Consider the following 26370-nt stretch of genomic DNA (forward strand, 5'->3'; position numbering starts at 1 on the left):
ACACGGCGTGAATCTGAAGGAAACGCTTCGTCGTGTCGGAGCTGCTTCCTCCCTCGCACCAAACCTCCTTACTGCAGCTGTTGCATTTTGCTGTGTCGAAGCTAAGCCAGACTCTGGAAACTATTGCAGACAATGCAAGAATACAAGAATTAGCAAATGTTTTTAAAAGTTTGTTATACAAAATAGATTTTAGTGAGAACTGAGCAATGAAAATAAACACACAGTACCTTTTTAGTGACCACAGGAGGGCTCCGACTTTGGGCAGGGAGCACATCTGAAAGTCTGAGAGGGGGGCAGGTCAGTCTTGGCTGTAGTTGTTCAGTTTCTGTGGCCTTACATCCTCTCTGCTGTCAAAGCCTTCTGTGTGTGAATGTTGCCTGTATGGGTGTAACGGCACAAAGGGTTTCTTTGTCACTTGGTGACCGGCTAACTGGCCGCTTCGGTAGCTGAGGACTCTCTGCGCTCTGGTTAGCGTCCACATGACTACACGCATACATGTGTGTAACTGGTGTTCTTTTGGAAATCTTGAGCGGTACGGGGGCTTGGCGGTGACTCCCCGTCGTTGAAATGGGACATTGTTCTGTGGATGCTGTGCAGGACAGCGACGCCGTGCTGTGACTCAAACACTAAACATGAGGTGGAAACAGAGGGCCTACCGTGCACAGTGGCCCGGTAACGGACTCTAACCATGTGACAAACCTGGGTGTGAAAGCAGCTCACAAATAACTGGAAATAATTTGTCTCCTGTTGCTGCAGCAGATGGTTGAAGCTTACTGCCTTACTCTGAACAAGTCAACAGAAATTTACATTTTCTTCCAAACAATCTAATGTTTATTTTGTTTTTCCACCCAGCAATAATAAACAGAAAGTATTTGCTCATGCTGTTTTATTTTTGGCAAGAGATCCCAGCAGATTTCCTCATGAGATCCAGTGAAGTTTATTTTAAAACGTCATAAAGTCTGAGCCTTTCTCCTCAGTTAGTGGAGCACTTTTCAGGCAAGGCGGAGACGTCCGTTATTGGCTGGACGCACACGGCGAGCTGTAACAAGTAAACTGTTGAGGTAATGTAATGTGTCTCCACGCAAGCTGATAATCCTCCCAGCATCCTCTCTGACTGCAGGGACAAGAGTCTAAGGACGTTTCCCCTCGCCTCAGACCGATATGCAGCGCTGACGTGGCTTTGCTGCACAAAGCACATTCTGCCTGTTAAGGGTGTAACACACACACACACACACACACACACACACACACACACACACACACACACACACACACACACACACACACACAGGTGAGTATGAGCTCTGTGTGTGTGTGTGTGTACCTGGCTGACATGCTGACTGGAAGTTTTTATTCCACTATAACAACCCATTGATAATTTTTGCTGTTGAAGAGGGAAGGTGCGTGTGCGTGTGCGTCTTGTTGTGTGTGTAGAATAGATCTTTCTTACATGTTTGCGCTGCATAATCCCACACCACACAAAAAGGTTTTCACGTATTTGTACTTCTACACTTGTGAGGTCCACAGGTTGCGTTTGACTTTCTCGTTGTCCGTCATAATCTTAATTATTACCCGTCATTTTAATGTTAATAATTTATTTTTTTTATGATAATGAGATAATGAGAGTTAATGGCGCTTAATTTTCAAAAAACATCTAGATCACAATAACATTTAAAATACAGTTTAACTTACAGATGACGCACGTAGCTGTAAGGACAGATGAAGGAGTTACCTCCTTGCTGCGATGCCAGCTGGACATCGAGGATGTTACTCTGGTCGGGGGGGGGGGGGGATATATGTGGTTATTGACCGTGTTGCATGTGAATGACTTAATGTTACGATAGAGCGCCCTTCAGATTTGTCCGTAATCGTTAAAAAATTCGATCAATGATGGAGAATATTCAGTTTAACGTGAGGACCCTCAAACTAACCTAACCACAACCTTGGCTTGAAATATTTCTGGCCTGACACGCACCTACCCAGAAATTTCACTACATGTCACTGCGACACAGACCGCAAGAAGTGTGATTGGTCTGCGAGACAGCATCGCTTTCAGGAAGTGCTCTGTTCTTCAAAGCCAATTTTACTAGCGGCCAAACCTACAACCCCTGCAAAATGATTTTGATCCGTTCGGTCCAGTAGCGTTTGAAAAGTCTAGAAGAGCCTGCGATTATTATTTAACCCCCGTTCAGTCAGCGGAGGACTAAACGAAGTTAGACAGCCGGGGACGTTAACGCAGTGGAACATCGAAACCTCACCGCCATGACTTGGGAGTGAAACAAGGTCGAATTAAATATTCAAGCCTGATGATTATTACTCAAAATAAATTTAGCATGACAGTGTTTAAAGATAAAGATAAATAAAGATATATAATATTATTATAATTTTAAAGCCGCACACCCGCTGCACCAGTATATTAGCAATCGTCTGTTTTGGGGCTGATGGTGGCCGGTTGGGAAAGTTGAACATATCGGCCAACTCTATAATCTCCCCGTGTTACAAACACAGACAGACGCTTTCTGCTGCTGCGCAGATCATCTAGCTGTAAAGTTTAAGGCGTTCCATCATCTGACTGCAGAACTAATTGACAGACGAGGGATTGTGGGAGTTGGAGTTCTGACAGAGAGTCTGCTCTTCACCATCAGGCTTGGGGTGGCTCAGGTGGAAATCTTTCTCACCTCCGTCCGGTGTGGTTTTGTGTTGGATCCCATGCAGAGGAGAAGAAAACATGCGCGGCCTGTCATGGGGCAGCGTTGTGGAGAAAGATTCATCAGGACTCTGTAGGCTGTAGAGGGATGGACTTTACTGAGCAGTAAAAAGATATTTAATTCTCTTCACCTTTCACCCCCCCCCTCCTGTCCTCTCCTGTCCTCTCCTGCAGGTCGACTCTATGCTATGCAGACAGGCATGAAGCTGGACAGTAAAACACCAGAGTGCCGAAAGTTCCTGGTCAAACTCATGGACCAGCTGGAGACGGTAAGTTAGCCAGACTTCAGGTGCTGTTTCTCCCTGGCTGGGGTCCTCTAGTAGGGCTGGGCCACAAAAAGACAGTCACTGTTTTAGTAGTGTTATATAGATTATCAGCTTATTAAAAATAATTATTGTTTATTGCCCAGCGTTTGTAAAAGTTACACAAGTTTCAGCTTTATTTTAAATCCACCGATCAGCCATAACATTACGACCAGTGAATATAGTGAATAACCGTGACACCTGTCAGTGGGTGGGATCTATCAGGCAGCAGGTGAACATTGTGTCCTCATAGCTCATGTGTTGGAAGCAGGAAAAATGGGCAGCGTGAGGATTCGAGCGACTTAGAGACAAGGACCAAAGTGTGATGGCTAGACGACCAGTACCTGTCAGAAGTGGTCCAAGGGAACCGGGGACAGGGTCAGCGGCGGCCGAGGCTCACTGACGCACGTGGGGAGCGAAGGGATCGAACAGATCCAACAGACGAGCTGCTGTAGAGGACTGTTTTGGCGGCAAAGGGGAGCAGGTGGACAAAATGTTATGGCTCATCGGTGTATGTATCGCAGATGTGAGAACACCACACCAGTGTGTCCAGTTAAAAAGCTAGTAGCTAGAAGGAGATTCAAATACTTTTTAAGAAGAGAGGTCTTTAGAGAAACTGGATGAAGGTTTTTGTAACGCACTCGCTCAGTTTCCTAATCACTTATATACATTACACAGAGTTTCAGGTGACATATATATATATATATACAGTATATATATACTGTATATATGGCCTACTGAAGAGCTCCAATTTCAGCTGACAGCCTTTGTTACTGCGTACATCAGTGGACTGAACAGAGGTATGGCTTTATAAAGTGAAAAAAGCTGCTGGATGGCTGTCTGCAGAGGCACCTTTACCACAGAACCGCATGGATGAATGGCTTCTTTCTTACGAAACACACTGCAGAGCTCTAATGCTAGGGCCCGATGTAATGAATACACACAGAAACGCACACCTAAAAGGCTTGAGATTTGCCTGTTGGTCTTATCAGGTTGGATTTACCACAGAACAGGAAGGTAACTTGAACGAGGGCTCCAGATTATAGTTTGTTACCAGGCAAAAAAGGACAATAGTTTCTTTTTTTTTCTTTTATTAAACAAAAATGGTTAAATCAAAGTAAGTCTCCAAGAATTTAACACATCTTGTTTGCTCTCTGTCTCTTTCAGTGCAGCACACATACTGTGATCATTGATCTAAAGCTCTGTGTGAGTCGGACAAAGTCTCAGCTGTGTGAGCTGTTGTAAGCGATGACTGAAGAAAACGGAAGATCAGGTTATTTCTATGCCTCCGCGCCGGCAGTTATCGGGTTGTGTCCACATGGCACAAACGTCCACATGGACACGAGGATGAACTGATGGGAGTTTAGCGGTCAAAGCTCACTGTGACCTTCCTCGTATTTAATGAGCAAGGTGACGGTTAAGACCTTCATCTAGAACAGGGTTCGGCAAATAAGTCTGGCATGATTTTCTTCTAGTCATTAGATGGCGGGCCAGAACATCGTCAATTGATTATTTCTGATCCATAATTTAGCATGTGCCTCCTCTGCTCAGTCAGTAGTGCACAGGACTCCCGTTCGAGGGGTTGTGTGTTCGATCCCCGCTTGCAGCTAGTATTTTTTTTTTCTACGTTTCCAACAAATTGATTATGAAGAGATCTTTTTACATCAAGCACAATGAAGCATGTGCAGGAGTGTGTGCGTCCCGGCGAGTGGTCCACAGCAACCAATGGACGCTTATTTTCATTTCCCCAGTATCTCCTGCATTTCTCATTCAGGGGAATCCGATGTCACGCTGTCTGATGGCTTTTTCAGAGGTGGCCAGGGACTCTGTTCAGAGTACAAGTTCTCAATTAAACAGGACATAAAGTACTGCTGCAAAAACATCTCGCGCTTTCATTTTGTAGGCACAGTCACTTAAGGCCTATTGCCGACCTACAAATTACACCGATAACAAGATGAGATGTTTCAGGATTTGGTGGCTCAGATCGATCACATCGTACTTTTGCTTTGCAGTGATCAATAAAGAGCACGTCGCAAAGTGTGATCGATACCAAAGCAGGTCCTTTTGGTTTTTGAACACGTGTTATTTCCTGGTATTCTGAATATGAAATATGAAAACATCAGTTGTGCGCTGAGTATCACATGGACAACACACGACATTATACTGGCACCTGTTTTCAACTTGGGCTGCAGCTATAGATTAATTTAGCGATTGAGTATTCTACTAATAAATCATGTAGAAAAAATATAGTCTGTATGCAAACCAGAAAATAAGACAGGTCTCTAAAAATGAACAACTAATTGGTTTATTTTTTAGAAAAATCTTCATTTTATTGCTTAAATTGCAGACATGAATATTATCTGTCAAAACTAAACACATTTAGTGCATCTAAGCGCCGCATTACATTCTGGGCTTTAAAGAAAAACGTTTCTGACATGCAAAAACAAACAGTTTCAGAAGTTTGAACCTAACAGCGGCTCAGGCAGAACGTAGGCCTTTTACTGTAGGAGGCAAAATGAAATGACTAGTTAACAACGTACGTCAATGTGGTGGCGAGGTTTGGTTCCACAGAAAATAAAATGCTGCAGTCAGTTTACAAAAGCAAGAGCTTCATTCATGTTAGTTATTATTATAAAAGTCACAGTTTCTTGCCTCCTACTGTTACCAAAATCTATTTCTGATCTACCACCTGTGGTTAAGGTCTGGTAAAGGTAGGGCTGGGCGATATAAAATTTCATACCTATCGATAATTATCACGATAAATGACAAATTATTATTTCTTCCAAGTTAAAAGTGGTTAGTTCTTTATGGTCAGAACACGACAAACGCTCGCCAAATAGTGGATCGCTGAACAAATCTTATTTTTTTTATTAATTTCATTTCATTTAAGTGCTTCAAATGAATTAAATCAAACATTTATTGACGATATATTGAATCTTTGTTATATTCTTATTGAGGAAAATTATATTGCCTTAATTATCATTATTGATTTATTGCCCAGCCCGGGGGTAAAGTTAAGGGAAAGATCACCTTCATGGTTAAGAGCAGGTCCTTTTGAACAGTAGACGCTGTCCTGCGTGCTCGTGTCACTCATGTGCACCCTTTTATGTGCACAGGTTTTGAGCTGAATTAAACACCATAAGATACTCAGAATGGGAATATATATTTTATAATAATAATAATAATAATAATATATATTTTAAATAAGTAGGTACAAACACAACAAATACTGCTAATCTTGCTGTCGCACTTCTGTTCATTTTACACGTTCTCTTGACGCTGACGCTGTATCCAGTAGAGCTGTTCGGGTTTGCAAACACTGCACCGACCTATCAGGTTACAGCTTGGAGTCACAGAGCTGTGGCGAGGCCCCGGCTTTCATCTGACACACATTTACTGTGTGGATTGTCAACAGGGGCCACAGTAATTAGATTTTATAGAGTTGTTATGGTGAGGAGGGGAAGAGGGAGGAGGTGAGATGAGACGAGTGGAGGTGAACGGGCTCGGAGTCCCAATGGGGGTCAAACAAATGAGCCTTTTATCTCGGGACTGAAAGGAACAGAAGGAGAGGTGACGGAGCTGCACAGGACAAGTCATTTCTCTCCTGTGGCGCCCGGCCTGCTGTACACGTCGAAGGAGATACTTTGCTGAAACGCTGAGGAGAAATATTTCAGACAATGCTCCACCTCCGTGTTTAACAAATCGGTCACATAGTGGTGAGAGAGGAGGGAGGGAGGAGGAGGAGGAGGAGGAGGAGGAGGAGGAGGGGGTTTTCCTGTAGGGGAGGTAGGAAATCCCGCAGCAATGCTGGACTCGTTTTATTGATCACTCGGAGCCAATTAAGGACAACATGCAAACACCTACATTACTGTCACGCACTCAGGAGGCCTCTCGCAACAGGACTCGCATCCGCCGCTTTGATGCGTGTGATCCTGTTAGCTGCTGCTGGTGTCGCAGTGTCTTTGTGCTCAGAGTAGGCTCGGGCCTTATCTGTTTGTTCAAACCGACATTTCACCGGGGTGTACGGTTTATATGGCAGTATCTGTGTAAAGAAAAGAAAAACGCCAGTGTCTAGCCTACAATGCTGTGTGTCTAATATGCAGTTAGCCTCCTTACACAAGGCTTGCAGGGTTTAAATACTTGTGGCTCATAGAATAATGAACCTTTATCATCAGGACTAAACCAAAAATACTCCCAAACAAGGGCAGAGAATCTCTTATGTTGGCCATTTTTGACTCGTAAAACTCTCTCACGGTTTAACCTGCAAAACTTTCTGACTCGCAAGGAAAACCATTTGACTTGCATTCAAATAATATGACATGATAGCAATTAAAACTTTTTGGGACAAAAGAAAAGTAAGGACACAAGAAGACCTTCATAAGTCAGCAGCATAAACACAGACGACAATATCTAAATATCAACGATGCCGATACTGAAACGATCCCACGGCAAAAATCTAAAACATCAGGAAAAGTAATGAAATAATAAATGACAGAACAAAGAACTTAGAAAGAAGAAAGAAAATATCCAATGTGTGCGGTTTATTGTAAACAGCTTTACAACAGAGCCTGTTTGACTGAATAGAAAACTTGATAATGCTCTCCAGACCTCCGCCGACGAGGTGTTTTGAGTCACGTGTGTTCGATCGACTGTAGTGAGTTAAATTATTAGATGGTGAAGGGTTTGAGCTTTTTCACCATGGACGCCGAGTGCCAGATTTAAAGATAATGTAGCTGAATTATTATTTTCATGCTAAATAAAGTCTGACTCGTTTGCATTACTGCAACAAATATTCTCACGCTTTTATTTTGTAGGCACACTCACTAAAGAGGAAGTGATTATGCGAGTAACTGCTGCTGGCATAACGGAGATTTCAGCACAAGCCCCTGTAGAAGTAATCTGGCCGCGGGCCGCACACGGAGATCCCTGATGTTAAATATTGTCTTGAAGGAGGCCAAGCGAGCGACACGTTTTGCTGTAAAACATTTTGTCTGAAAAGTGCCGCTTCCTGAAACACGGGGACACCCTGAGGTTTACTGTTTTATGTGGTCCACTTCTTAATGAACTGTCACTGGTAGTTGTGACTCATTTCTGCAGAGTGAGTCAGGACACAAGCAGCCTCTCTGCTCTCTCTTTCCCTGATGACCTGACTCATACCTACAACACATGCAGGACTCGATTATATTTTCCACCATATTTTCAACTCGGCGAGGCCTCGCTCTCACTGGGACGGTGGAAAATCACTTGGTTTAAAATGCTGCTAAATTTAGAGGTTTGTCAGAGGCAGCAGGTGCAGAGGCAGTGGTCTAAAAATATATTTGCATGTTCTTTTAATAGCCTGTCAATGAATGTGTGGCGTTACGACTTGAGCTGCAAGTCGATTATTCGATTAGTCGGTCGAAAGAAAATTAAATAAAAAAATAAAAAAAACTATTTTGATAATTAATCTTTTCAGACATTTTCTTAAAGCAAAAATGTGAAAGATTTGCTGGTTTCATCTTCTTAAATTGAGGAACTGCTGCTACTCTTCGTCACTTATGATAGTAAATGAAGAGTCTGTCGGTTTTGGACTGTTGGAATTTGAAGACGTCACTTTGGGCTCTGGAAAATTGTGATGAGCATTTTTCACAATTTCTTGACATTTTATAGACTTTTAAGTCAATTAATCTTGAAAATAGTTGGCAGATTCGTCGCAGCCATGCTTGTGACTGAGATGTTTGATGAAGATTTCTCTTTATAATGACGTTTAGCTGTCAAACACTTCTTGCTGCTGTGATTCAAGCAGTTAATTATTCAACAGCACCTGCTGCGTTCTGTTTTGCTTCCTCAGCTCATAACCTGACTCAGCGCTGCTTTGTTAAAACGCATTTCTCTGTAACGTTAAACGAAATAAGCAACAAGCAGAGTTTGGGGGTTGAAACATTCTGTTTTATTGTTTAGTTTAATAGTCCAAAAACAGGTCTGTGTGGATGTGCATTGATCGGCCATCACATTTTGATTTTCAAATATTGATTAGTGCACAGAAGCACATGACACAACAGCTCAGAGGAAAACACAAGCACAGAAATATCTTTCTGAATAACCAGAAAACGTTCGTGTTGGACTTCAGATTGAGAGAAACTAGCTGAGAAAATAAGAGACGGTAAGCAGGAGAGAAGGTCAGGGGACGCAAGACGATTTGGACCATGTAGTTCTGCTAATACCTCGTGCTGTTCATGTACCTTGGACAGTAATTAGCCGATCTATAACGCCGATATCAGAACAAAGGATAGTCGTGTGTAATTCCAGTACTCCATTCAGAGTACAATCTACTAGACATGTTATCTCAGCCAGAAACGTGTTGTATTAAATGGAAGCTTTCTTAATGAATGAGGAGAAACGTGTTCACATTTAGAAAAGATGAAGGTGACTGAGGACATTTAGGGCTTCCAAAGTAACCAGCAGCTCACTGACGGAGCTGCCTGCAGACGTGTCCGCCGACAGTTTCTGTTTATCGGCCTCGTGAGCGCAGATATCGGCCAATTAATCAGTCTGTTTCACTATTTTAAAATACTTTCCACTATATAAAAATAAAACACATTTACATTTAAAGTTGCTGAAAATATGTAGTTCCCTGTGGTTTGGTTAACAGTCTTACAGTCGGATGGACTGTAAGAGTGAGACGGAGCCTGAGAGACGCTGTTCGGGGAAGTGAGTTTCCTTTGATCCCAGATGGTATTTTTTTTTTTCCCCCGACCAGTTGTCCTTCCTTCATTCTGCACTCAGTCCAGTGGTTTTACATTCCTCCGCCGCACACACCTGCACACAGCGATTGATTAAGCCAGTGAACAGTGAATCTATTCAGGCTGTTCAGGGTCCACCTGCTGGAGGGAACCAGCGGGTTTGCTTTAGTGGTTTTACAAGAAACCTGAAGCCCAGTTGGAGTCTGGTGTGGAGAGAGAGAGAGAGAGAGAGAGAGAGAGCTCGGTAGTTTAATGGAATTACAGGTAGAGAAAATACATGCAAAGCAAAGGGAGTTAAAATGTTGAAGCATCACTGAGAAACCAGAAGTCTGTTTTCTTTGTAAGTAACAAAATGTGTATTTTAATTTTCATGAAGTTGGATCTTATTTATTCCCATATTGTGTCGAAATAAATGAACAACATGTTCAATCTCCTCGCTGCTTCGTTACATTACATGTACTTATTTGGCTCGTGAATTCTTGCGCGATGACTCGTCTCTGAGTGTGTTTGTTTTTGTCTTCCAGATGAAGAAGGAGCTGAGTGACAACGACTCCATCACTCAGGAGGTGGTCGGTAACGCCCACATCGAAAACTACGCCTTAAAGCTCTTCCTCTACGCCGACAACGAGGACCGATCAGGCCGATTCCACAAGTAAGGAACGCGTCAGACGTCTGCGTGTCCACACCTGCTGCTCAGTGTTGGCGCTGTAGAGCTCCTCTTCTCTCATTCAACGCACTCATAAACCTTTAACTTTAACACCCTGCTTTTCATTCTCTCACTCGTCTGCACCGATTTCTTCACCCAGATTTCTTCAGACAAGTCGAGGGAATTAAAACGTGCTTCTCAAATCTTTTGGGTCAATTATTTTATTTTCATAGCCCAGAATCACACATTTGGCTCAGTCCGTTCAGCCGGGCACTTTGCCTTCCAGAGAAGAGGAAATGTTTGCTCCGTCTACAGGGTCTACAGGGTTTAGGTCAGGAAGCCACCTCCGCCAGCGTGCGAGCAGCCTGTTGATTTAATATGAATGTGTGTGTGCTTACATGTGAGCGTGATAAGAGCGCTTTCACAGGTATTGACTGAAAGCAGGAGTGTTAACGGTGCACGATTGAAATGATGGAAACGGGAAATACCAATAGTTTCCTTCACTTTCTTCACTTCCCTTCCACAGAAATGAGTAAGCGCTGAGGGAAACCAGGAGGAAAGGGAAGCGTTTAAGCAAAACGATCTGATTGTTGACCTGTAGGCCCAAATCAGATTTAGTTTTTTAATATTTCAGCACTTTCAATAATTCATCTGTCTTTGACCGGTCATTAATGAATCCATCAGGGCTCTCTCACAGATTAGTCGAGTCGTCATATTTAAAGACGCAGGCCTGCAAGAAACCAGATTTAAGTAATTGGGCACGTTGGATGAAAGTTTAGTTTCACTGGACGATCCTCCCCGGTGCATTCCTTTCTTTCCTCTTATCAGCTGGAATATGATATGTGGAGTTTTAATGGGCTCTTTTCCTGACAGGAAATATCTGGGGAGTCCTTGTGTCTTTCACATGGTAACACCACATCCTCCATGTTTATCCTTTTACCTTTTTCTGTCCTTAAACTTGACTGATATTTCCTCTAAATATCCCCACTGAAGTCAGAGGCATGATCAGGAGAGGTGAATGAGGCGGCGTCTTTCTATGGAGCGGAACCTGATTTAAGTCTATTTACTCAAATCCGGAGTATCGGTTAATAAATAATTTGTGCAAGTTAGTTGTTGCGGTTGCCATTTTGTCACTTCTGGTTCTTGCCTGAAGGTGCTACATCTGCCTTTTGAAATGTGCCTTTGTCTTAATTGTTTTGCCTTTTGGGAAGCCGAACACAGCAATCACTTTTAAATGTTTATGGTTATATCTTTTTAATTGTAGGATTTCAGTTTTATTTGTTTAAAGTCCAGTCGCTGATTTAAAATTTGGAACAATTTATTGGAGTGTTACCCGAACCAATTGGCTACCGTTCTTTAATTCTTTATGGGCTAGAAGAGTCAATAGCGTTTGACGATGCACGGCCGTCTTGAAAAGGCACGTGTTTACTTGCATTTAGACTTCGCTCTGTAAAAAAAACTCTGTAGTCTTTTTATGTTGCAAGTCGCGGAAACGGTGGACATTTTACAAGCACGGACCAGGTACAGCAACAGTGAACACCTGGTGCAAATATTGGTTTCAATTGTTTGATAGACTACGCCATTAACAAGCCGGCGTGCGGCTCACCTGCTGCTGCGATAACGGATTGCGGGAGGAAAACTGACGAGTTCTTTGTCAACTTTGGGCGACTTTATAAAACATACAGCTGATGGAGAAAGTCAGAGGCAGAGAGGGGGAGGTGGTTAGAATCACAATGCCGCCTCATCATTGGCCCAACCCTGTTTGCCATCTATCCAAAGATTATCCACTTTATGGATGGATCAGCATGGACTAAATATTTAGTAGACAAGCTGAATAATAGTGCTGATTTGTTTTTAGTTTAGAGAGGTTTAAAACCAGTTATCTACTCAAGATCTTCCACTTTGTATTGGTTCATTGAGTTTAATTTAAACCTTAGAGAAAAAGAAAATAGAAACACCAAAGTACGGTTGACATTTTGTATGACCTGAAGTGCCTTCATCATTTCAAATGTTTCTGCGTCGTATGTTGTTCAGACTCAGATGTTTTAGCGTTTTGCTTTCAACGACAGGAAGACGTTGTTTCACACATTCAGAAATATAAAAATGAGCTCCGGAAACGCTGCAGAGAATGGAACGAGCTGGATTCAGAAGAATTGGGAGGAACTGCTGTGAGATGGGTTGCTGTTTGTCGTGCAGTTGGAGAAGTTACGGCGTCTGATCGATCACCTGAATGATCAGCGATCTGGCTCTGGGATGTATTTCTAGCAGGTCCGATTTTGCGTCGTATCTCTGCAACTTTGAGTTCACTAGATTTGCGAGCAGTGGCGATTAAGTCCAGGTTAAACAACATGTGGGGGTTTGAGACTCTGAGTTTCTCCCTCATGAACTCTTGAAATGACCCAATAAACTCCGGGATCAACAGGAGCGTTAGTTTCCCTTCCTGTCAGCGTGAGCAGCTCGTGGAGGATGAAGGGACGCAGGCCACTTGTTTGCGGTGTAAATAAGCAATCAGAAGCTCTCTGTTTGCAGCAAGTATATTAAGCAGGATTGGGTAATACTTCTGTTCCGCCGAAGAGGGAACACAAACAGCCTGTGGTTTTACAGGAAGCAGGCCTACATTCGGACAGAAAAATAGAGACAGCATATACACAGGCACAAATACTTAAACAGAAAAACAAGCTGCAGCACACATGTTCAGGACACACAAACACGTCGAGGCACAGAGGTGAATGGTTATGGGAAACTCGCACACTCTGCTACAAGGAACCCATTCATATCCCTACCTTAACTGTGTGTGTGTGTGTGTGTGCGGCGTGATGGGAAGTCGCCTTTTACCCGGTGCCGGTAAATCTGGGCTGTGGCTGCAGTTTAAACTCATGTATTGGATCACTGACAGTTTGCACAGCTGCCGTACGACCACTCGCTATAGGATAGAATGGGGAAATTAATCAGTATCATATTATATTATTATATTTGATTTAATAATAATGAATTTGTTCTGGTAATGTCCAGATGTATCTCAGATGTTGTTTTTTTCCAGTAGAAATGCATCAATTCACCTTTTTCTCACTCCAAACACCAGTGCTGTCTTTATCCCAGATGTAACATCCGTATCTTTTAATTAGGGCTGGACAATAAAACACTAATTTTACTCGTACATATTGGTTGACAAATATTTTATCACAATAGTTTTGAATGTTCTACCTCAGATTTGTGAAGTGATCCACTGTTTGGCATCAAGTGTTTGTTCTGACCGTTTCAGGTTTCTTCAACTTTGCCTCAGTAGCAAAGATCTGCCTTTAAACTCGAAAGAAATAAAGATTTGATCCTTATCGTGATGATTATCGATATCGAAAGATGTGAAACTTTTCAGTGTTGCATTAAATCAGAGGTGACTGAATGATCCTGCCCAGCATCCCTGTTTTCCAGGTCTTTAAGGTTGTGTTACAGTTAATTGATTGTTAAAGTAGATTCTTCTTATTAAAGGTCAGTAAGTCATTAAATCCACTTTGTTTCCTGAAGAACAAATAGTGATCCTCACTTCACATTTGGGCTTGTCAGTGAGACATTTCTTTGCTACTGGATCTGTTTTTAATGTTGATTTTTGAAAGTAGAGTTTAGCCTTCATCTGTAATGTGGTGGATTTTTATTGGAAGTGGGGAGAGAGAAAGAACCTTTCTCCTGCAGGTTGAACTCAATGAAACATTGAACTAATAGTTTGTTTTTCCTCTCTCTCCCTCTGTAACTTCTCATATCCCTCCTAATTCCTAAACCCTCCTTCTACATTCCTTGTCCTCCTCCTCCGCCTCCTCTCTTTCTGCAGGAACATGATCAAATCTTTCTACTCTGCCAGTTTGCTGCTGGATGTCGTGTCTGTGTTCGGGGAGTTGTCGGAGGAGGTAAGATAAAGGCCCTGGTGGGAATCACCAGTTTGATCCCTGCAAACTGTTTGCAAACTCTCTGAAGTGAAAACCCCAGATTAAGGCAGGAAAGCAGATCCTTTGTTAAAGGATTCAGCTGGCTTTATTTAGTCTGTGTTGTCTAAGACTGATGCTCATTCTGCATCTGTGTCTTTTAGACTGAAACTAAAACTCAAAACGAGCTCTCAGAGAGCTGCACACAGAATGACAAATTGTCAACACGTTAACGAGGTGTAGGCTAAACGCTCCGCTGCAGAAACACTTCAGTGTGAGTTGTGTCTGTTCAGCAGGCGCCATTATCCCACGTTCTCCTCTAGCTTCGTTTGTTGAAATGTACGCGCCCTGTGCCCGCTCTGATTGCTGAGTAGGACCGTAACTGGAGGCGCGTGCCGCTTGTGATTGGCGAGCAGATCTGCCACACAAGGACGACAACGGACTGAATCTGTAGCTGTAAAACAGGTCAGATGCGCTGCATGGCTAACCTACATTTTAACCGCCGTCGTCACGATTAGTTGATCGCGTTCTTTCAAATCGCAATTTTGAATTTACAACGGTTAATCGTTCAGCCCTAGTTCAAACCTACAAGCGTTGAGAACATCAGGAACAAGCTTAGACTAAACTGGTGTACAGCTCTGTCCTGTAAACACACTGAACATCCTGATAGTTATATTTCAGTTTTTAGAGTCTGACGACTGGTCGTTAAAGAAATGAAGGTGGTGACCATGGAGATGAGGTTAATGAAGTCAATTAGGGACTTGTCCTTTCAAGCTAATTAGGATTTTAATGTGCAAATTAAATGCTTAGTAAAAAGTTAGTGAAATCGGTGGTGTTCCCGTTGTGTATGAATGTGTGCGAATGAGGTGACATGTAGTGTAAAGCGCTTTGAGTGGTCGGAAGACAAGAACCGATCTGTGCAAGTCCGTTTACTATTTACCGTGTACAAGCATCGAGAAACACGAGTAGGGACTCTTGTATCGTGGAAAGTGCGGTCACCAGGAGGTGGTGTGTTTTTCAGAGGTTGTGTAACACACACACAAACACACGCACACACAAGGACACACACCTATCCATCTCCATATGAATGCGTGACACACAGCGGCTCTTTCTCCACCTGGTGTAAATGTCACCCAGAAGCCATTAAAACATCAACAGGACACTTGCGTCCGTCCAGTCAGCTGGAGTGAGGCCTGATGGACACACACACACACACACACACACACACACACACACACACACACACACACACACACACACACATACTCGCTGAGTCCGCCATCAGACAAAGAGTCCTCAGAGTGGCCGGCGGTGAGTGCTCTGCAGACAGACAGTCAGGAGTGATTGAGTTTCAGGCAGTAAAAAGAGGTTTTCAGCAGCTTCCCGGCCGAGCTGAGTGGAGTCAGTGATCAGGCGAGCTGGCAGAGTGTTCTGTAACGCTGTCAGGAAGCCTTTCGCCCACTGACTGCTCTCCCTCTGGGCTGCACTGTGAGAGATCCCAGCTGACATCGGGCGAAAGGCGGGGTCCACCCTGGACAGGTCGCCAGTCCATCGCAGGGCCACACATAGACAAACAACCAGTCACACTTACATCCACACCGAAGGACAATTTTAGGGTCATAACAACAATAATAATAAAAGGCTGTAACAAGTTTTAATCGTTCATTTCAAAGACGAGGGATTTGGGTGGCCCGTTCTCCGCAGAAAGGTTTTTCAAAACCACTGGAGTCCTGATGACAAAGGCGGGACCACTTCTACGCTGTTTAATACTTTTAAAAAACAGCTTTAGTAGTAGTAGAGCACATTTCATGCACAGTGCTAAACAAAACAGGATTACAATTACAATAGGTAAAAATATATCCATAAGAAATAGCAAAGGCAAACAGAAACAGTTTGAAAACAGAAAAAAACAAGGCAAAAAAGGAATTAATACCTGCAGAGTCAACCCAAATTTAACACCAAGGAGCTGTCTGCTGTGAGGTCCAGGGGAGTTTAGGGCCATAAACACAGAAAACAGCTTCACCTGATTAATTGTGGGAAACACGAGGAACTTCTAAAAGAACGGCAGAGGAAGATCTGAGAGTTCTGGTTGGTTCGCTAAACGAGAGGCAGTCGCTGCTATATGAGGGAGCTCGATGATGTAAAGGACTTTAAAATCACAATCATTAAATGTGTTGCTGGGAAACAGCAGCCAGCGCGCAGCGATGTGTTTGCAGCAAACAGCTGATGGAGTTACGCTAAATACTGGGTCCAAAGTTGTTGTTTCAAGTTTTCATCAGTCAGGAAGTTTTACACGGAGCTGAAGTCGGCCTCCGCCTTTCCAAAACAAGTGGAACAGAGCTGCAGCTGATCTGCAGCTCTCACGTCTGGGAATGTTTTAAAAACCTTCCAAACTGTCTGGGTTTTATTTTTGATTAGATTTCTCTGTGCTGGAGTTATTTTAAGAACTTGATGGCTTTATCCAGGTTGTTATTAAATGTGTGTGTGTCTCTTCATTATACTCCCTATAAGCCGCTTTAATGGTCGAGCACAGCCTGTAGTTTTTCATTATATTCCAGTCAAATCTGATGTTCATTTCTAAATGTTGCTCACGGATAGGGGTTACAGATAATGATGCCTGTGCGTCGCTGTGTACGGCGTGCAGGCCTACAGCCCGCGTCGGCAGATCTGGGGTCAAAGCGCGGATTATGTGTCAGCATTTCTGCAGCATCCTGGGCATAAAATGGTCTAATTTTGTTCCTTTTTAACCTTGTTAAAGGGAATTAAGAGTGCAAATCAGCTGGCAGATCTGTGACATAGACAGGACGGAAACAAACTGACTCTTGTCTCTTCCTTTCTGCTTTTGGAGCAACAAGTGAAATTTCTGTTTTGGACTCAATCATGTGAAAAATGTTCATTGTGAATTTAACCCCAGAAAGCATGCTGACACGGCAGTTAAAGTATTTCTCTCTCAGTGGTCTTATCCACTGCACCGTCACCACAAACTGCCCAAATTACGCTCTGAACGCTAAACACAACCATAAGCTTCAGCCTCAAGAGAGACCAGAGACGACCTGCACACCGTTCCTCCTCCCTCTGGACCTTTTGACCTTCTAGGACGGCTCTGCCAAAGAATCTCAGGCTCTGAAATCTTCTTTGAATAAAAAGAGCTCTTAACCCTGCCGGGGTTGGAGCCTGGCAGAGGACGGCAGCAACATGTCAACAGCACTGCGTTTCAGCAGGAAGCCATATCTGCATCACCCAGGCTGTCACGGCAGACAAAGGCAGTGTTGACCATCTGTCTCTTATCAGTCTTAGCTGCCTACAAATGTGATTATCGTTTTCCACCATGCGTTAGTGCGCCCTGACAGTGTCAGGCCATACGTTCCACATTCAGACGTTTTAAAGTCTGCTCTCCTTACAGAGCATTTGACTTTCCAGGTAGACAAACCGAGTAAAGGCGACATGTCTGTAAACTGCCTGTGTTTACCCACGTCAGCTTTACCTAACCCACTCTGACAACTAGCTCTGACGGTCCTCTGGAATCTTAACTCTAGACTGTCTGGAGTCAAACGAATATGTGCATCAAACGCATAAATCAAATTCAGACTCATCATGTTTTAAACCAACTTTTGTCACCAAATAGAAAATTTAAAATCCTGCAGGTTAGATTGAACAGACCTGTTTCCACTTCATTTATGGTATCTGTTATATAAACCACATTTTTCATGTTTTATGGTGGGAAGTTGATCTTATTACAGATGAGATCAGATATTACATAAATAAATACATACATACCACCAGCAAGCACTGAAGAGTTTATTTCTACTAGGGCTGCAGCTAACGATTATTTTCATAACCGATTAATCTGTGAATTAGTTGTTTGGTCTAATAAATGTGTTTCCTGTATGCTGTCAAATGGCTTGATTTGTCCACAAACCAAAGATTCAGTTTTTACCGTCAGAGAATTAAAGGAAGCCGAAAATATTCACATTTTAGAAGCTGGAATCAGAAAATTGTTTTTCTTAAAAACACACTATATACAATTAAATGTAATAACGTTGTACATTATTGACCATGTACAATCACCGTCAGAACAGAATGAGGATAGAGTCTGTCGGTGGAGATGGGAGACATCTCCAGTCATTTTATTTTATGTTTAGAATATTACTGACTGACGTATCATATTCATGTGTATTAAGCTTTTTTAAATATTGATTTAGCCTGTAGAATCCAGCATTACTCAGGGTGTAGCTCAAGAGTCACAGCAGGGATGCACTTGAGTCAAACGGCAGCTGGCTTGCTTAAAGCTCAGGTACTCTCTTTTAATCTCTCTCCTCATGTGGGCTTCTTTTTTTGTGTCGTGGGAGTGTTTTGATGTTTTAATGAACTGCCAGATGGACCACGGACAGAATAGCATACAATAGTTTTGTGATGTATTCAAATGATGTTCTGGAGGCCTTAGTTTTATTTGTATGGTAAACTGGTAAATTCTGCAGTTGGAAAGAACCTGCACAGTTTGGGAAACCGAAACCTTCATGTCTAGGGAGATTAAATAAATCATCTCAGTGAATCACCTCTCTCCTGAATTTATGTAATGGTCACATAAAATTTCCTTCCTTCCATTGTGTGGTATAATTTCATAACAAAGTCATTTTAAAGTGGAAAAGACCACCTTTAGCTGCTCTTGCGCACAACTTTACCTCAGAATTGACCTCAGCACTGAAGTATGCCATTGTGTCTTAGCACCTGCTGAAAAATGTCATCCGGTGGCAGCAGGAATTTCTCTAGTCACTCTTTGTCAGATTCATCAGTGTAAATCTCTGTCAAGCCTCTCCAACACTTTTCCTCTTTCAAACATCCTGCCTCTTTAACACATTCTCAAGTATCCTTACCACCTTTACCCCAGGTAACCCCCTACGACCTCTACTTACTGTCCCATTACAACCGTTACCCCCATTGGCCAACATTGAATGTCTCATCATATGCTGCTACTTTTAAATTTACATTTTACTTTTATCCCAAGCATCTTATATTTGCTATTTATGTCAGAGGTCGCACGCCTCTGGAGCAACTAGGGGTTAAGGACACATTGTAGGACGTGTCACAGTAGGGATTTGAACCCGGGTCTCGCACACCAAAGGCATGTGTCTTATCCACTGCCCCATCACCATCCACCCTTTTAATGCCCCAACAACTAAAATACCCCTTGATTTCTTTCAAAAATGATTTTGCCACTCTTAAAATTCTCAACAAATGGCACTGAGCATTTGAACAACCTTCCTTTAATGCCCAAACATCCAATGTCTGCCCTTTTAACCCTGTCCAAAAGGATTTGTGTCTGTTTTTAATATTCTCAACCAGTAATACTAACCTTTTTCAAACAACTAACATTCTTACAGAATATCAGTTTCCTTTTTTTTAACCAATCCAAGTGCTTTCTCCTCTCAATGTACCAAATTTTTCACTACATGATTATCACAGCCAAACAACTTAACAACACAACTAGCTAAGACCTTACTGTGACCTAAATGTTTTCCGTGTCATGGCGAGCAAACTAACCGCAACTGCTCTCTCTACCGTAGCAAAATCTGCAGGATGATGGAGACGAAGGTGGGTGAACACTGAACAGGTTTGTGGTATTGCCCCACTTGTGGTTACTGTTGATGGCACTTCCTTCAGACTGGGGTGTCCACCAACAACCAGTCTTTTTGTTTAAGTTTTTATTTTTTTATGGAATCGGAAAAACTCCCACTCCGGCGACCTAACTTTTTGCGGTTGCGGGTAGAATGTCTCGCTCTCGTCTACCATGTCCTCTTTCTCCGACATGTGGAGTTTGTAGTACTCACCGTACATTGTGTGGTATCTTTTTACTACGTCTTACTCTACTTCTTCTTTTTTCCATTTTATGGTGGTTGGAAACATGTGTTAGGGTGCATAAGCTCCAGCTACCATGTTGAACGGAAAGAAACGAAAATTATGTGAAGGTGCTGGATTAATTACAGAATATTACAGTTTGTGTATACACATATATAAATATTTTATGTTTTAAGGAGAACAGTTATTGTCAATACCGTTTTATTGCAACAACCCTAGTACCAAATACTACCTTATTAAAACCTTGCATCTAAAACTTTCCCCACCATTCATGCCTCCAACGACCTAATATGTACCTTTTTTCAGTCGTGGCTGTAAAGGATTTCTTCACTGTTAATGTCCCCAACAATTGTTACCTCCCTTTTCCCCTTTTAACCTCTGAACCCAACAATTACCCAAAGTATGACATTCCCTTAACTACCCCTACTATACCTGCTCATTTCTTCAACAAATGATACCCACATTTTCAAATCCTTGGCCTAATCTTAATGTTTTCAGCTAATAATAAAGACCTTCCTTTGTCAACCCCTGCTCTTAAAACTTAATACTAACCCATTTCAATACAAGCCTAAAGTCATTTTTTTCACCCATTATCTATTAACACAATTATAGCCCCTCTTCTTCCATCCTGCCCCTAACAATTAGTCTAATCCTAATGTCCATAAGAACTTTCACCTCTACCCCACATGATAAATATTTATGTCCCCAACCAATAATACTTTTCTTTTAAACCCTGGCCAACTCACTTTCTCAAATCATTTCTCAACCATTTTCCTTAGTGTCATTTTCTCCTACCACTAATGACTTCTTCTTATACTTAAAACAAATATCGCATTTCTAATACCCTAAAAACCAACCTTATTGTCCCCACCAACTAATTCCCTTTGATTTATTCTTGTCTCTTACTTGCTTCCAGTTAATGTCTACGGCGTATCACCCACACACCCCAAAATCACCAACATACACCACCTGACCCTTACATTTACCCTGTTCTGCCCATACATAACCACTTTCCAATCACGACCAATTATCAAATTCCTACTAATTACTCCAGCCCCTAACTACTCACCAACTATCACCTACAATTTATTACCCTTTCTCCCTGGAAACTAACTTATAAAATGACTGATAGTCCCCTTTTTTGTTTCTCTCCCCTCTTATTGGACCTCTACCAGAACGTCCAGCACAGGAAGTACGCCCGCTGGAAGGCCACCTACATCCACAACTGTTTGAAGAATGGCGAGACACCTCAGGCCGGGCCCATCGGCATGGACCAGGACGAGGAAGCAGGTTGGACACACTGATATGGCACTGGAAGTCACACACACAGAAACCCTTTTCTTTGTCTCCTCGGCTTGCTCTTTACAGAACGCTGAGACCAGCTTCCTTTTGTTGACATGGTGTTGTCTACGTCTTCTAGAGGTATGAAGCTTGGCTCTGTCTTTGTTATTGTTGTGCTGTTTTGGCTGGGACTGTTTCAGGAAAGCCCTGCGGTAGAAACCTGAGAGTCTGGGAGATTAGAAGTCTGCATTCAGTTGATTAGTCAAGTGTTCTTACATAGAAAGTAAGTTCATGTTTGTGTGCCAGAGAAAATGTCTGCCTATGGCATTGGGTCTGTGTGTCTGAATGTACTGAGGCTGTGCTGAGCGTGAGATTGGCCTGATATTTATTTTGTTTTTCTACCTTCACCTCATATCTAGCGTGGATCAACTGCCTGACCTTTTATCACATAGAAAAGCTCTGGCCTCTCAGGCCATGCTTACACTGAGAAACATAACCTTTTAGGAGAAAGAAAAGCACGGGAAAGCACCCCTAGATCCTGAGGAGATTGACTGAACAAATTAGACAGCAAAATGGCCATTGCAGCTTTTAAAGTTCATTCCGTTCTGTGTGGTGGGAAACTAACCTTTTTGTTTGGCTGCAACAGGGCTCGCTTCTCCCTTTGCTTTATTGCTCCTGTTGCCGACAAGAGATTTGCAATATATTAGGACCTCCAAATGATGGCTTTCTGCATGAGTGACTGTTTGAGTGGTCCAATTTCCCAGCTATCCTCAAGGCTTACCAGCATTTGTCTTTTGGCAGGAGGTAATTCAGTTTGATGTCTGCCTTGGGTTAAACTTAGAATCCACACCAAATAGTCTCAGGTGTGTTTTTCCATTTCTTTGTCTCTCATCTGCCCCATTCCATCTTTTTAGGCCTCTGCACAATTTATGTAATATTTTACCTATGCAACATGTTCTTTCATTTTCCCTCCCATCGTGGATACTCCTATTTATTTATTATGTGCTGTAGCTTTTCATACATTCCCGTGGTTTGTAGGCTATTTCTTCCGTTCCTTTACAGAGAAGGTCTGAGTTTTAAACACTAATGTGTCTGTAGCATCAAGTATAGTATATCTTCTGTTATTTTTTTAAATCTAAATCTGAAATACTGCACATTATCAGTCACTTATACTCACTATCTTCAGTTAGACTTGTTGGGTCAGTGGACAGATTTGTAACGAGGAAATGAAAAACGAGTGATGCTGCCAGGAGATGTGACTGACTTGTCAGCAAAGTTTAAATTGCATTTTTCATTTTCATGCATCGTACACATCTGGTTGCTTCTCGGTAAACTCGGTAGAGTTTATGGTCTCACAAGCCTGTCCATGTTTCCTGCATATAGACGGGCTGCCCAGGTATAGCATTTTGCAGAGAAACGCAGAGAGACAAGACGCGGACACGGTAGATATTTTACAAGCACGGATCAGGTAAAGCGACGGTGAACTCACCGGTGCAGATGTCATCTGTTAGCTACCACGTTGGTTTCGTTTTGATAAAAGGCAGCTGAAGGGAAATTGGGCAGAGGCAAGCAGTGAGTAAACGGTAAAATAAGGCGGAGAATTAAAATAGTGAAATAAGCTACTAGAAAAAGTGTTTGATTACCATCGTCTTAGTGGCATGCTGGAAATAAAGTCTGGCTTTAGAGTTTGTTTTCAGGTTTAATTAAGTGTTGATGATATACGGCGTGTAAATATTTGGAATACTCCCTTGATTACAATTCTGATCAATCCTCCAGGAGAAGATTTCCTTCAGCACATGAGTTCTGATCCCTGAGGAGGAGATGAAGAGAATCGGATGAGTTTTCATGTTCAAAACAAGTGAAATGTAGTGTGATGGCTTTGGAAAACAGCGCAGCACTCTGTTTGGTTACTTGTTCGATTATTTTGGTAATTCCAGGACCCTAGAGACTAGAGTAGACTTTATACTGGGCCGCGTGGGACTCTGGCATCTGGACTCATTTTCAGATTGCACTGTGAGGGCTAGATATTGCATCATGCCTCTCGGGAAGACCGAACAGGAATGCTTCATGACATGAACACCTACGGGCTAACGCACAGTTCCCGAAGTCCATGTAGGGGAAACTCGAGACGTATTTTTAATGTCAGTGAACTTGATGTTGACCAATTCCTCTCTCTAAAATAACGGCCATCTGCTCGCCCACGCCCACTCACTCCACATACACGTGGGTGTGTTTGACCCAAATGTCACACATCACCCATGACCTCACCTCGAGGAACCTGCCTGGAAGTGCACCCAGACTCTTTCCCCCATCACGCTGTTTGCTTACATACGCGGCCCTCTGCTTCACTCCCAGGGTGCATTAGGGTCTCTGTGTCAGTATGACATCATGATAGCCTATTCCCTCTGATGGATTGCACCGCCAGCACACCGCTCATATCATCCACCCAGCACGTGTCTGAGTGCGTGTCTTACTCCCTGGTCTGTCTTTCTTTCTCTCGTCTCTATCAGGATTACGTCAGCGTTTGTCTTTCTGTCTTTTCTTACGGACACATAAATCAGCCCAGATGTTTGTTGCTTTGTGTGCTTGTGACAGAGAGAGAGCACATCTGTCCCCCCTATCATGATCGTTTTAGATTGACTGTTGACTGTGGAGGTCATTTTTGTGGCTTAGGTTTGACACTAACCGCCAGCTGTTTAAAATGTGTCTTCATTTGACAAGGGATAGACAAGAAACATGACGGGAGATCAAGTGGTGTGACATGCAACGGCTGCAGTCGACCCAGGGACGTTACAGTTACACGGTATACTGTCTAACACCAACTTAGCTTTTGAAATATCCATGCATGGATTCTGTCTGACTGACTTTCTCAGCATACCAAGAAACTTTTCAAGTTTTCTCTTGGACACCAAATATCCGTCGTAATTAGGGGGCGACTGTGGCTCAGGAGGTAGAGCTTGGGTTGAGGGTTGCCCGTTAATCGGAAGGTCGGTGGTTCAATCCAAAGATACTGAACCCCTGACTATGTAAGCTATTTGTTCATAGCTCAATATGGACTAAGACCGCTGTGGAACACGCTTTTGTTCATACTACAGTACTGCAGACGAGTTGCACTTACTGTACGCGTACTTTAAAACTCATGACTCCGGCTCTCCACAGGTGAAATGCGGTTCTGTTGGACTGCAGTGATATGAACCAGTTAAAGTAGGTTAATTGACATCCGGGGAGTATGACCGTGGTTGAAACGCACACAAAAACTGCCTCTCACTAGCGCACACGCTCACCAACTCACAAATATAGCAGCGGTCCTTACAGAAAAACCATTGTCTCGCAGCAGCTGTAGTCTGGCTTTCCAAAATATAAAGGACGTGTTCTGTGACCCAGCTGTCAGAGGAAAACATAGTGAAATGGTTGTGAAATCACTGCGGTCAGGTCCAGTGAGACGCATGGAGAAGCTGAGGGACGGTGACACAAGTGACTTTCATTAAAATGTTTTTATTCAGACTGTAAAGCTTGTTGGTTAACGGTGACTGACCAGCTAATTAATGTTACTGCATTACATTTACTCACTGAGTGAATAAAAAACAAAACTTGACAGGAAGTTAGCTAGCCCATCAATGTTTCAGGAGTGAAACTAGAAATCGTTTCTTTAAGTCCCGGGAGGATTGGTGGGTCGCGTTATGTAACTTCAGGGGTTCAGAGTCGATGCTTCGATCCTTTAGGAAAGAACAGACATGAACCTAGGAGTGAAACTAAACCGCTAAGAGTCATTTCACTTAGAGTTGAGGATATACAACTTCCTCTCTGGTCACAGACAAAGATTTCGGGTACAAGACACTGTGTTGGTTTGAGGAGCGAGACCGTCTCAGGTCGGCTGGGGTCGGTCGTGGTTCCATGCAGGACCACAACAGCTCGGGCAAAACCAGGACCCGTGAAGGAATGACCTAAATGTCCTTTCTACACTGGTGATGTTTGCCAGCCAACATAACTTTAAGAGCAGCTGGATGACTGACTGAAAGGACAGAACCATGCAGAGCTCAGAAGCTATTGTCAAAAGTGCCCTTTGGCAACACACTCAGCCGCTAAGTGTCCCGGAGGAGCTGCTCAGTCTCCAGCAGCAGAGCAGTTGTCCTGTGAATCATCCTCCCTGCTGCTGTAAACAAGGACGACTTCTTCAGGATGGCAGGAAGCAGACTTTTTCAGCCCAAACCGGCCACAGAAGCTGCTTATTTCCTAAATTCACCAGCCACTGTGGGGATAACACCAACCAAATACAGTTTTTAGAAGAGAATAAAAACCTCCAAATGATGGCTTTAGCCACCAAAGTGGTTAGTTCACCAACATACCATCCAACCAGAAGCTACAACCAGTACTCAGAACTTGGCTGCTGGTGGTTTCCCTTGCTAATCTTAATCAACTGCTCTGGTACAAATATATACACATAAAAAAAGGGACAAGACTTCTTCTTTCCCTTTTTGATGTTGTGTTGTCTCGCAGTCTAAATGACAGCACATGTACTGATACAGGCGCACACGCACTGTTAACCTGTCATCTTTACATCTGGTGTTAATCTTCTCTTAATGCACGTGGCTGAACATGTCTGCAGCCATGCCTCTGAATGCATTTATTATTGCTATGTATGCCTCTTGTCCCTGTCCAAAACTTTGCAAAAGGAAAACTATGGTTTATTATTCATTGAGTTTATTTTCGTAGCTGTCCATTTTTTTTTAATCAGTATTCATTCAGAAACAATGTTATAATACATGTTCTTTGAATTGTCCTAATGAACAGGTTATTACTTCTGGTTTCTATAAATTGCGTCCGCATTTTGGCAGATTCCACGATAATCTGGTTTTTACAGTTGATTCCAATTTTATTTCAAATTCTGTGACTCTGTCGCTGTTTTTAACATTACAGAAAATACAGGACCCTGAATATTGAG

At 42.7% G+C, this 26370-nt stretch overlaps 1 protein-coding gene across 3 annotated transcripts in view; it reads left to right on the plus strand.

Annotated features, from left to right (window-relative positions):
• Positions 1-26370, plus strand: part of vta1 (vesicle (multivesicular body) trafficking 1) — a 63229-nt gene that overhangs the window by 13730 nt on the left and 23129 nt on the right. For all 3 annotated transcript variants that reach the window (XM_046060765.1, XM_046060763.1, XM_046060764.1), the window contains exons 2-5: positions 2882-2976; positions 10256-10383; positions 14201-14276; positions 21323-21437. In XM_046060765.1, coding sequence (XP_045916721.1) covers positions 2882-2976; positions 10256-10383; positions 14201-14276; positions 21323-21437 — 414 coding nt within the window. The remainder of the gene's footprint in view (positions 1-2881; positions 2977-10255; positions 10384-14200; positions 14277-21322; positions 21438-26370) is intronic.

This window comes from Micropterus dolomieu, linkage group LG10 (genome assembly GCF_021292245.1).
Source record: "Micropterus dolomieu isolate WLL.071019.BEF.003 ecotype Adirondacks linkage group LG10, ASM2129224v1, whole genome shotgun sequence".
Classification (NCBI taxonomy): Eukaryota; Metazoa; Chordata; class Actinopteri; order Centrarchiformes; family Centrarchidae; genus Micropterus; species Micropterus dolomieu.